We start from the raw sequence: 12598 nt of genomic DNA, 5'->3' as shown, positions 1-12598 counted from the left end.
GTGTAATGTTTCTTAGGATAAAACTTCTCTATAATTACCAAAAATAAGTGAAATTTCAGAAACCTAATACTTTTAAATTCTGAAGTTATATAATGTCACATTCTCCTGCAAAATGACCACTCTTGTCTAGGTTATTCTGGTTATTAGTTGACGTGCTGCCATTTAAAAACAAACAGCCCTGAGCTGAATGTAAAACACAGGGAGCTCCAGCTCCCCACTAGCTGTGTGGACTTAGACAAATCACTTCACTGTCTTCTGGCCCAGTTTCTCCTACATGAAAACAGGGTGCTGGGGAGGGAATTAATAAGTATTGAGTACCAACTATGCTATTGTGTTTCATTAAAGCAAGGAATATTAAGTAATTCAATAGCTGGGGAAACACAAACAGGCAGCTCAGGTGACTTGGCTTAGTACTTAGTGCTGAGAAGTACAAGTGGGATTTGAACCTAACGCCAAAGCATTATGCCACCCTCTACTGGATTACCCAGTTGCTGAATGCTGCTTCTAGATAGAGCCTTTAGACTCCTGCTTCAGGTACATACCATGTGCTCTCCCCGCCTTGTTGCCTTAGCTTGTTCTGTTTTTCTCTTCCCCATAGCCCCTATAGGTCTACATTCTTTACTTAAAATCTGTGCCAGGGCTGGGGGTGTAGCTCAGGGATAGAGCACCTGCCTAGCATGAACCAGGCCCTCCCTGGGTTCAGTCCCTGGTACCAAAAAAGAAAGGGGCAGGAGTAAAGTCTGAGTTTAGTTTCTATCTCTTTTACCAAGTTGTTTCTTCAGATTCTTCCTATATGTCATACAGGTATTTACCAGGGATTGCATACTAAAGGCCTAATAAAGGCAAATGCTCTAAACAAGAATGAAGCAGGTTATAAATAAACGAAGAACATCAGAAGTAAGATAACAAAGGAAAATGAAGGTTAAATGAACAGGAATTCTTACCATTAGCTTAAAGGCTTCTGCCCCTTCTCAGAGATACCTCAGTGGTGGCCATAAAGGATTCTGAAACAGTGTTTTAAAGTCTTCCATTTTTTCAGGAAAAGAGAATCATTCAGATTTTTCCTATGTTTTACCTGATTTTAAAAACAGTAGGACAGATGGGCTGCCAACTTCTAGCCTCTGATGTATTTCATATAATACATTACTTGGTCATTCAGTGATTACATTTTAGTCACTGCGTTTAATTTGGGTAAAATATGAGATAGTTAAATACTTCTTATGCTTTTTATTTAAGCAATTTTGAACTTCCTTACTTGAGCAGTAAGTACTATCACTAACCAACACAGGAAATTGAAATGGCAGATGTTTAGAAACAAATAATAGTTGGTTTGACTTGTTAAGTTGAAAATGAAAATTGGGAATTCAGTTCTATACAGAGATCTGAAACTTCATCAGCAATTAGGTAGTACCTGAAGCTGTAGAACCAAGATTTCACAGAGCAAGTACGTGTAAAATGAGAAGATTAAATGACAAACCATGGGAAATAAAACTTCCAGGGAACATGAGGAAAAAGAAGAATGAAAGCAAAAAAAAAAAAGAGTCTAGGAAAGTTCAAGCTGGGAAAAACCAAGGAGAAGGGAATGGTTAAAATATTGCAGAGAGATGAGGTAGGAGGAGGAGACCAAAGAGATGTTAGATTTAGAATAAGGAAGTCATTAATGGATTTGCCAAAATAAATTTTAGAAGCATGATAGATAGTTCAGGTTATTTAGTGGGTTAAGAAATGATTGGATAAAATTTAACTAACAAATGGATCAGTATCCACAGTGTACTAAAACATAGAAATGAATGAGAAATGAAAATTAAGACACCATTAAGATACCATTTTATACTGATAAGATTGGCAGATTAATAATACCAAATGTTTGCATAGATATGAATCAATAGAAACGTATTGTCAGTGGTAGCATGAATTGGTAAAGCTTTGAAAAATAATGTTGGTATCATCTTGTAAAGTTGAATATTAATAGACCTCTGAGCCTTAGCAGTTCTGGTAGTGGGAGGCTTGCAGGGAAATTCTGCACATGTGCACGAGAGGCGCAATAGGTGTCTGTGGCAACATAGAGGAAGGAGGAAAGCAATTCAGAAGTCTGTCAGATAAAATTAGTAAGCAGATTGTGATACAGTCACAAATTGGTTTATTCTCAATATAAGAAATTACAGGGGCATTTAATAGCAGAAACAATAATAAAAAAGTGAGACACAGCAATAACAGACCATATTTTTAAAAAATTATTTTTTAAATGTTTATAAATTACTTAGAATATACCAGACATTTTCTGACTATACAAATATTCAAGTTTAATCACACACATAAAATGATTTTTTTTAATTCAAAGATAAGCAAATGTAAATTGTATATCGTGGGGAGATACAGGCTTGTGTTGGAGCAAAGGGGAATCTTGAGAATAGTGGTCACTTTTGGAAGGAAGGAGCATATAGGTAGATGGAACAGTACTGATAATATTCTGGTTCTTTTTTATAAAGCCATATTTTATTTAAACACATCAATTTAGAATAAACACTTGTTTTATTTTTGGTACCCGGTATTGAAGTCAGGGGCACACGACCACTGGGCCACATCCCCAGCCCTATCTTTATTTTATTTAGAGACAGGGTATCACTGCATTGCTTAGCTCCTCGATATTTGCTGAGGCTGGCTTTGAACTCATGATCCTCTTGCCTCAGCCTCCTGCACCACTGGGATTGATTATAGGCATGTGCCATCACGCCCAGATAAACACTTTTGAAATAATCCTCACGTGCAGCAGTGGCTATTATCATCTGGATTTAGTGAAGAATGGTGAGACTTGGCCCATTAAGTGCCCTTCTACCTCGAAGCTGCCTCGGGTGTCATCAGTAGGGAATGATTTGTGTGTGTGTGTGTGTGTGTGTGTGTGTTTGTTGCTACTGGGGATTGAACCCAGGAGCACTTTACCACTGAGCTACAGCGCCAGCCCATTTTTACTTTTTATTTTGAAACAGGATCTTACTAAGTTGCTGAGGTCCTTGCTAAATTGTTGAGGCTGGCCTCAAACTTGGATCCTCCTGGTGTGAATGACCTTTTTTTGCATAGAACTTTTGTGAATAAAACTTGGCTTTAGGGGTTGGGGATGTGGCTCAAGCAGTAGCGCGCTTGCCTGGCATGCGTGCGGCCCGGGTTCGATCCTCAACACCACATACAAACAAAGATGTTGTGTCCGCCGAAAACTAAAATAAATAAATAAATTTAAAAAAAAAAAAAAACTTGGCTTTAATTTGTTTCGTGTTACTTTTAATGTATTACTACTACTACTACTACTACTGAGGATTAAACCCACGGGTGCTTGAACCACTGAGCCACATCTCCAGCCTTTATTTATATGTATATATTTTTTAAATTTTTTTTAGATGCTGATGGACCTTTATGTTATTCATTATTTATATGTGGTACTGAGAATCAAACCCATTGCTTCACACATGCCAGGCTAGCACTCTACCACTGAGCCACAACTCCAGCCCCCTTTTTTTATATTTTATTTAAGATGATCTTGCTGAGTTGCTAAGTGCCTCACTACGTTTCTGAGGCTGGCTTTGAACTCAAGATCCTCCTGCCTCCGCCTCCCAAGCTACTGGGATTACAGGGGCCACTGCTCCCAGCCACTTTTAATGTATCTTTTACTGCTATTATTGAGGTACATGTGCTAACATCCTGTGTTATTTCCTTAAGGAACATTTTCGCTCTCCTTAGGGATGCTATGATTCTTAAATTGTAGTCTTTGACAAACATTAATGAATTGTTTTAAAGATAAATTCATGATTCTCTCACAAATGCCAAATCAATATGTGTCAAAACATTTTAAGTCATTAAATTTATAAGGGAATCAGGAAGATGAAACCATTTCAAGGGATGCTTCAAAGTTAATAGCACATGTAAAAGTTAGGAATGCTGAAATGAATTAACAAATAGTTGCAGAATTGGTCAGTATCCAAGGGCTATAGTCAGTTATATCCCACTGGACATAATTCATTGGCATTGTTTGGGTCAAGAATTTGTATTATTACTAAAAAAAAGAAAAGAAAAGAATTTGTATTATTACTGGGCTTCAGCAACATGTAGGGCCAAAATGATGCGCTGAACATAAGGATACTTCGTAATCTTTTTTGCCCATTTCAAAGTTTTTCACAATTTTTTCTGACCCATGTAAACTTTGATGTGCATCAAATATTACATTAAAATAGAAAATAAAATAAATAAGTATGCTGTTCTGTATTTCTCTTTCAAGATGTTTGTTGAGGGTATATGGGAAGGTTCCTTTCTTGAGGATGGGACCAGATTTGAAGGAAGGGTTGCTTTGATTTTTGTTTTCTTAAACAGGAGAGAACTATGTATGTGTTGGCTCTCGGAAAGGAGCCAGAGAGGAGCAACTAAGAGCAGAGAGAGCAGTGGTATTTGGAAGGAGATAATAGTTATTCACATTCACATTCAAAATCTCAGTTCATATTTAAAAAGAAGACAAGGGGATTCTTCTCTGAGATTGGAGGAAGTCAGAAAGATCCAGGAAGTAGGTCATTTGAAGACATAGGGGAAAATAATATTTCCAGGTGACTTAAAACATTCTATAAAGAGTTACTCAGGGAAGATGAATGGTGCAAAGATGCCAACCTGTTATCTTGCATTAAATACCACCTGTAGTTAAAACATTAACCAGGATTTTCTAAGAGTGCAAGATAGAGCAACTGGGGCTGGGGCTGGGGCTGGGCTCAGTGGCAGGGCACTTGCTTAGCGTCTGTGAGGCACTGGGTTCAATCCTTAGCACCACAAAAAAATGAAACAAATAAAGGCATGCTGTCCATCTACAACTACAAAAATTAAAAAGAGCAACTGCCTTAAACAAGTTTATAATCTTCAACAGATGAGAAAATGTAAACAACTGAAGAGATTATGTAGTCATAAAAGTTATTAAGAAAATAGTATAAATAGTGCATAAGTTTTTAATAGAGTGCAATTGTTTTTTAATACTGGGGATTGAACCTATGGATATTCTACTACTGAGCTATATCCCCATCCCATGAACTTTGAATCCTCCTACCTCGCTCTACTGAGCAATGGGATTCATAGGCATGGACCCTCTGCACCCAGTTTAGTATGTTTTGTTTTGTTTTTTTAATTTTTTATTGTTGGTTGTTCAAAACATTACGTAGTTCTTGATATATCATATTTCACACTTTGATTCAAGTGGGTTTGTTTTGTTTTTAAGTGGCTGCAAGTGAAACTTCTGAGATCTAACTCTGTCACGAACAGGATGCGTGACATTAGATATATCCTTTTAATAACTGTTTTTTGGGCTCTTCATCTATAAAAACTAGACAGATTCTAAATATTTCTTGAAATGTGTAAGAAAACTAGAGAATAGTTGGATATGTAAGATTTTGAATGGGCAGAGATGTGTCTAGAAAACACCCAAGGTGGGGGGAAAAAACAGGGCTTATATAGAGGGCATTAGGTTTTGAAATTTTGGTTGCATTTTCCCTGAAAATTTATGAAAGTGAAATAGTAAGGTAAAAGTTAGGGAAGTATATATTTTTTCTCTTCAGGTATAGTTGTCTTACACATTCTACATGTGCATGGTAAACTCTTAGGAAATATTTTTAATGAGTGACCTTCCATGTTTGGGACTAATGAAACCAAATTATTTGGGGATATGTATTATTTTTATTGGTACAGAGAACAAGGAAAGGTGGGAAAGCTAATTTGTATTCGCATAAACACTTTCAGAAATCAAAATGTCGATCTTTGAAACTTAAGACGTTTCTACCTGATGGAGACAATTTTCAAGGTGGTTAAGACCTGGATAATGGTTAAGGTAGGGGTAAAAGACTGATAGTAAATAACTTCCCTATGCAAAGCACTGGCCAGGCTGGCCAAGGTAACTTCTTCAGACCATAAGGAAACTTCAAAAATAGGTAATGGTTGTGTAAATGTAAAAACTGAGGTTCGGACATTGAGATGACTTTCTCTACCACACAACTTAGTCATTGGCAGAGCCTGTTCAGGAGCTCAACTTCTTTCCATTAAGTCCCATCCATGCTGGAGTTTTTAGTTGCAACTTTAAACCATACATAAAAAAGGTTCATAGGAAGACGTTTACAAAAAACATATTACATGCATGTCTGACTCCAACTTTATGGACATACAAGTCCCAGGTGGTCCCATTGTTATTATGTTAATAACAGTATATTCTAAGTATGGCATATATTGAAATCTGTAAACTAGCTTCTTCCCTCCCTCGCTCTGTCATTCTTTTCCAAGCTAGCATATCAATGTGTCCAAAATTTTGTTTCAGGTATCTATTTGTCAGATTTAACATACATTGATTCGGCATACCCATCAACTGGCAGCATTCTAGAAAATGAGCAAAGATCAAATTTAATGAATAACATCCTTCGAATAATTTCTGATTTACAGCAGTCCTGTGAATATGGTAAGTTTCTGGGGAACAGTTCTGTCTAAGCCCTTACTGTGCTGTGATTCCATTGATTCACTGACACATTGATGACCACTTCTCATGCAGCAGGGAGCATCAAGTTCTCATCTCCACTATAACATAAAGGAAAATAAGAGTTCTTTTGTTTGTCCATTTACTGTGTAACCACTTCCATATTCACCCCAGCATTGAACCCAGGGATGCCTTACAAATGAGCTATTCCCCCTGTCCTTTTTAAGATTGTTCTTAAAGAATTGGAGAATTTAGTGTTTGATCTTTCATTTTTTAAATCTTTTTGCTTTTCTGCTAACAAAGCACAGGGGCAATAAGTAATATTACCACTTCACAGTTATTCTAGCCCTTTATGAAAATTCATAAAATTATTTTCTATTATCTTGATCTCATTTGCTGTCTGCAATCTATAAATAGTTGATATGTTTCCCAATTAGGAAAGTAGCTGAGACCATTGTTCCTAATAACAGTTAGGAACTGTTATTATTATTAGCTTTCTTAAGTCAGATATTGAGTAAACAAACAATTTTGTTCAAGGTGTATTTTATGGAATGATGTAAGACAGACTAATAATAAATAAGCCTAAATGATTAGAAAAGATAATTTTAAAAAAATGTTTGAATGTTTTTATTTTGATAGGGAATAAAGTTAGATTGTTGATGCATAATTTTTATGGTATTAAAAATAATGTGTCAGGCTGGGGCTGGGGCTCAGTGGTAAAGCACTGGCCTTGAATGTGTAATGCACTGGTTCCATCCTCAGCACCACATTAAAAAATAATAAAATTGTAAAAGTTTACATTATTTTATTTTAAATAAATGTGTTTTAAAGCTAACTTTGCATATATACATCTATACTTTTAAGAAAACCTCAAAAGCTTCTTAAAAGGGATAGTGGATTGGAGAGAGGGTAATAGGATCTTAATGAAAGTGAAATGATCCTTTAGTCTGTTCTTTTTCCCATTTTTGTTTTTAAACATAACACTACATTGTAATGTTAACTTAGTCTTACTTGAAATTTATAATGGGAGTGGGAGACACATTTATAAATGGAAGCCAAGTTTTTTAAAAAGAAAAATAACTGCCTTCACTTTGTGCATTGAGTTGAGGCATTATATGTAAAACAGTGAAGTCTCTGATTATTTTCCATGAAATTTCTCAAATATGTGGGGCTTTGTAATTGGAGCTGTTTTCTATATAAGCAACGTGCACCTACAGCTTTCTAAATTATCTTCGGTACCTCCCACCCAAATTATCTTCGGTTTTATTTTAAATAAAGTTAATCTCAATAATGTCCTTCTAGAATTAATTTTAATGTTGATGCCATATGGACTTAGTTTACCTTTAATTATTTTTCTTAGCTTAATATTGAGAGTTCGCCTTAAGATATACTTTATCTGATAATTACTTATCACCTTTTGCCTAGATATTCCCATGTTGCCTCATGTTCAAAAATACCTGAACTCTGTTCAATATATAGAGGAACTACAAAAATTTGTGGAAGATGATAATTACAAGTAAGTTGATCTTCAGAATGGATTTGTACTTTGCCCTGTTCTCTACACTTCCATCCCCATCTATTTAAATATCTAAATCCCACAATCTAGTGGTATGTTAACAGTGGTAAAGGTGCTTATATTTCTTTTTAATCACTTGGTATGATTGAACCATTATACAAATACCTGATCTGTTCCTTTATTAAAAAGTGTTTTATCCTTCTCAAGTTGTAGAGAGCTGAGGTTTAATAATTCAGATTTTCAATTTCTTCCTTTTGCTATCTTCAATCATTGAATCTTAATGGAAATTGATCTTTTAATAGAAAAATTAAACAGTCTACAAAATAGAAAAATCATTCCTTTTTTTTAGATATTGTTAGGTGGACACAATATCTTTTTTTTCCCAATATTTTTAGTTGTAAATGGACACAATACCTTTATTTTGTTTAGTTTTTTTATGTGGTACTGGAGTTTGAACCCAGTGCCTCATGCATACTAGGCAAGCACTCTACCACTGAGCCACAACCCCAGCTCAACATAATACCTTTATTTTATTTTTATGTGGTGCTGAGGGTCAAACCCAAGTGTCTCATGCATGCTAGGCAAGCCACAACCCTACCCCCAAAAGACTCTTTTTAACAGTTATTTTTGGACACATCTTAGAGTTTGTTTCCAGTTTTCATGGATTGAGAGATTATTGAACCTTACCTCTAGATTATTGATGAGTTGCTCCAATATAGACCTTTTCTCTTTATCATTGCAAGTACTTTATGAAAACTTAAAAAACTCCCCTTGCAAAGACCTGATGCCTTTTCTTCTCTCCTTACCATCCACTGTGTTTCCCAAGGATGATTACACTTTTCAGTGATACAACTTTACATCATACCTGCTTTTTAAAGGATGGAAGGATTAAGAGCTTATTTCGATAGCGGCTTCTCATTTTTCCTTTAGCTTCATTTGTTAACTTGAATACATATATTTTTTTTCCTTCTTTTTGCCTAGCTCTTTTTTTCTTTTTTAATTTTTCAATAGAGGCAGGATCCAGCTATATTGCCAAGGCTGTTTCTAAATTCCTGGCCTCAAGTGATCCTCCTGTCTCTTGAGTGGGACTGTAAATGCACATCACCATGCCCAACCTTTGCTTAACTTCATTATGCTAGTTGTTTCAAAGCTTCCAAATTGAATTTCATGTCTTCCACATAAATTTTCACCAATTAAAGGTCATGTTTTTAAATTTTATCAAAGTAAAATATGAGGGGTTTTTTTTTTTTTTTTGGTTTTGTTTTGTTTTTGTTTTTAGTATTGATAAATATTTTTTTAACCTCTTTGAAAATCAGTGATTTTCAACTTCCTTGTTCTGTAGGTTTTAAGAATTTTAAAATTTCTATAGAACAGAATTAGTCCCATTGAAAGCTGAAATTCTGGGTATATATTAAAAGTATCATTAATGCTCAGAAACACCTTTATTACCATCTTCCCCAACCCCTGTACACACACCATAATACTACTTTTTTTAGTCCCACACCAAATTTCATTTTACAAAAGGCTTTTTTATGTAGTAACTCATTTGAAAATATATGAGGTCAGTTTTTTAAGTCTGGAGTTTGTTTCACAAATCTGTTGTGCTAGGTTGTAAGTTTCTTGAGTTCAATCATCTGTGTCTTTTATTTTTTCCACTATTTTTTCCATCTCTCTTTCGTTACTAACATAGAACTTGTGCGTAATAAACACTTAACAATTTGTCCAATGAGCTGTAGAATAGTTGTCTTAAAACTGAAACTTTGAGGGCTGGGGATGTGGCTCAAGCGGTAGTGCGCTCGCCTGGCATGTGTGCAGCCCGGGTTCGATCCTCAGCACCACATACAAACAAAGATGTTGTGTCCGCTGATAACTAAAAAATTTAAATATTAAAAAAAAAAAAACTGAAACTTTGAGTATCTATTAAAATTTTCTATCTATCTCAAGAAACCACTAGATTTTTAAAAAGTGGAAATGAATTCTCAGAAAATTTTGCACAGTTATAAAGATGGTAATTTTTTACTGACATCAGTAAAAGTGTGATATTTATTCAAATTTTTATTTTGTTGAAAAGACAGACTTAGCCATTGGCACTATTAAGTAGTTCTGACTGCCCAGAGCTGATGTGTATACCTTCGTATTTATAGGAAGCCTGATGCTGTTAACTTTTGTTTTTATGAGTGGCCAGAACCAGAACAGCCTTCTCATTATATGAATTTAACAAATATTGATGAAGCATTTGTTATGGTCTGATTACTATGTCAGTTGCTGGGATTATAAAGAAGGATGTTGTTCTTGCCCTCGAGAAGCTCAGTCTAATGCATCTAAAACAGATGATTTCAGAACATTGAAACAGTACTATAGTAGAGCTATGCCCAGGATGCTACAGCAGCATAGATAAGGGGACACCTGACCCAACTTTAAAGGAAAAGTAAAGGGAATAGAAACATGGATAGCTGCAGGAGACAGTGTCACCTAAGGCTGCACTTAACAGGTGAGTGTCAGCACATGGAGGGACAAGAGGTACTCTAGGGATAGAATGAGTAGGAAGATGGGGCAAGAAACTGTTTGCTTAGGGAACTCAGGTCATTTGGTGGTGTTGGGACATCATATGAGAGACCGGAGAAAGGTACATTGTTTTTCTGAAAATCAAATTATATTGCATCAGCCTACTAATTAAATGTTGAGAGTTAAGAGAATTTTAAGAGCCATTAAAATTATTAGTTAAAAATGATTTTTATGCTGGAGTATATTTAAGTAAAAATGACTTCATTTACTTAAAGACCTTTGTTTTTCACTACTTCATCTAAATAGCCAGTGTAAGTATACAGATTACATACATATCTTTTAGTCAGGGTGAAAATCTGTTTAATTTTAATACCAGGCTTTATCTTTTCTTGATGAATTGGCATCACTTAGTTTATGGTGCTTTGATGATATTATAAGCAACAGAGTAGCAGTCACTACTGTGGCCTTTAAGATGCTTCTGCTTTGTATACAGCTGTCATTTATCAGCTCCTACAGATAACAGTGTGATTCGCCAGGAAGCTCCCCTTTGTTCTTTCTGTTCTGGCACTGGGTTAGGAAATTGTGGTTGTTTTGTTTACTTCTTTGTCTTTCACTTACTGTACTGTAAGCTTCAGAGGGCAGGGATACCACATCTGCCTTCTCCCTTTTACATAATACTGCTGAGCACAGTGCCTAACACAAAGCAGGTGTTCAGTAAATATTTGTCAGATGAGTGAATACAGTATAGTTTGTACCTGAATAAACAAACTACCCTAAGAAAAGAAAAGGAGCTGAGAGTTCTGGTTAATCATTCATCTAATTATTATGTTCATTTTGCATTGTCAGATATTTGGAATATAATCATATTTAATTCCCTCCCAGGTTATCAGGGAAATAATTACTTAAAATAAGAGCCTACATTAGATTTGTTTATCATTGTGAAATTCCAATCAATAGAATCTAAATAGTCTTTATTAATTTTCAAAGTCTTAGTAATATTAGACTTCATTTATTATAACAAAGCATTTTCTACCATTTTTGGTATTCTGTTTCCCAAAATTGCCTCTACTGATAGAAATCATAACTTCTTCTGCTATGAAATTCAAAACTGGATATATTATCCTAAGTAGAATTCAAAAACATAAAGGGGTTGGGATTATGGCTCAGTGGTAGAGCCTAGAATGTGTGAGGGCCCTGAGTTCAAGCCTCAGCACCACATAAAAAGATAAATAAATAAAATTATTGTGTCCATCTATAACTAAAAAAATATTTTTAAAACAAAGACTAATAAGAAACTTTATTTAGGACATGGACTTACTAGGAATTTTGCAAACAGCCTTTTTCTTTGTATATTCTTTTGATAAGTTGATGCTAGAAATAATTTGCATCATATATTAAATACTACATGTGAAGATTCTTAATTTAGTGGCACCTTTGGGATGTTAGGGAGACATTTGTGTTTTTAAATATAACATATCGTGGCTGTCATTGTAGCTCAGTGGTAGAATGCTTGCTGAGCTTGTGTGAGGCACTGAGTTTGATCCTCAGCACCACATAAAATAAATAAATAGATAAATAAGTAAATAAAGGTATTAAATCCATTTATAACTAAATTTTTTTAAATTATAAAAATATATACGCATATATATGTATATAACATTTTAATGTTTTTCTTCTCCCTAATATTTCCTGGAATAACTGTAATATAACTTTGGATGAGAGAGATAGGAGTCTAACATCTTAGTTTAGGGTTGCTCTGGAAGAAAAATATGTAGCTCAGACAAATTTATAAAAACATTTTTAGAGGGCTGGGGTTGTGGCTCAGTGGTAGAGCATGTGTGAGACACTAGGTTTGATTCTCAGCACCGCATATAAATAAATAAAATAAAGATCCATTGACAACTGAAAAATATTTTTTAAAAATTTTTTTTAAGTTTTCTTATGGGAAAATATATTCATATTATGTTGTCAAATGTTAATCATTCCATGTGTTTTGTGTTTTTAAAATTCAGGCTCTCATTGAAGATAGAACCAGGTACAAGCACACCACGTTCTGCTGCTTCCAGGGAAGACTTAGTAGGTTAGTGTGTTGCTTT

At 34.9% G+C, this 12598-nt stretch overlaps 1 protein-coding gene across 1 annotated transcript in view; it reads left to right on the top strand.

Annotated features, from left to right (window-relative positions):
- The window catches only part of Ralgps2 (Ral GEF with PH domain and SH3 binding motif 2), a 117144-nt gene that overhangs the window by 71262 nt on the left and 33284 nt on the right, over positions 1 to 12598 (top strand). Inside the window, exons 7-10 of the mRNA XM_048810221.1 lie at positions 5761 to 5821; positions 6329 to 6466; positions 7907 to 7997; positions 12515 to 12582. Of these exons, the coding sequence (XP_048666178.1) occupies positions 5761 to 5821; positions 6329 to 6466; positions 7907 to 7997; positions 12515 to 12582 (358 nt within the window). The remainder of the gene's footprint in view (positions 1 to 5760; positions 5822 to 6328; positions 6467 to 7906; positions 7998 to 12514; positions 12583 to 12598) is intronic.

The sequence above is a fragment of the Marmota marmota genome, unplaced genomic scaffold, assembly GCF_001458135.2.
Source record: "Marmota marmota marmota unplaced genomic scaffold, marMar, whole genome shotgun sequence".
NCBI lineage: Eukaryota > Metazoa > Chordata > Mammalia > Rodentia > Sciuridae > Marmota > Marmota marmota.
This window is presented reverse-complemented; position numbering and strand designations above follow the sequence as displayed.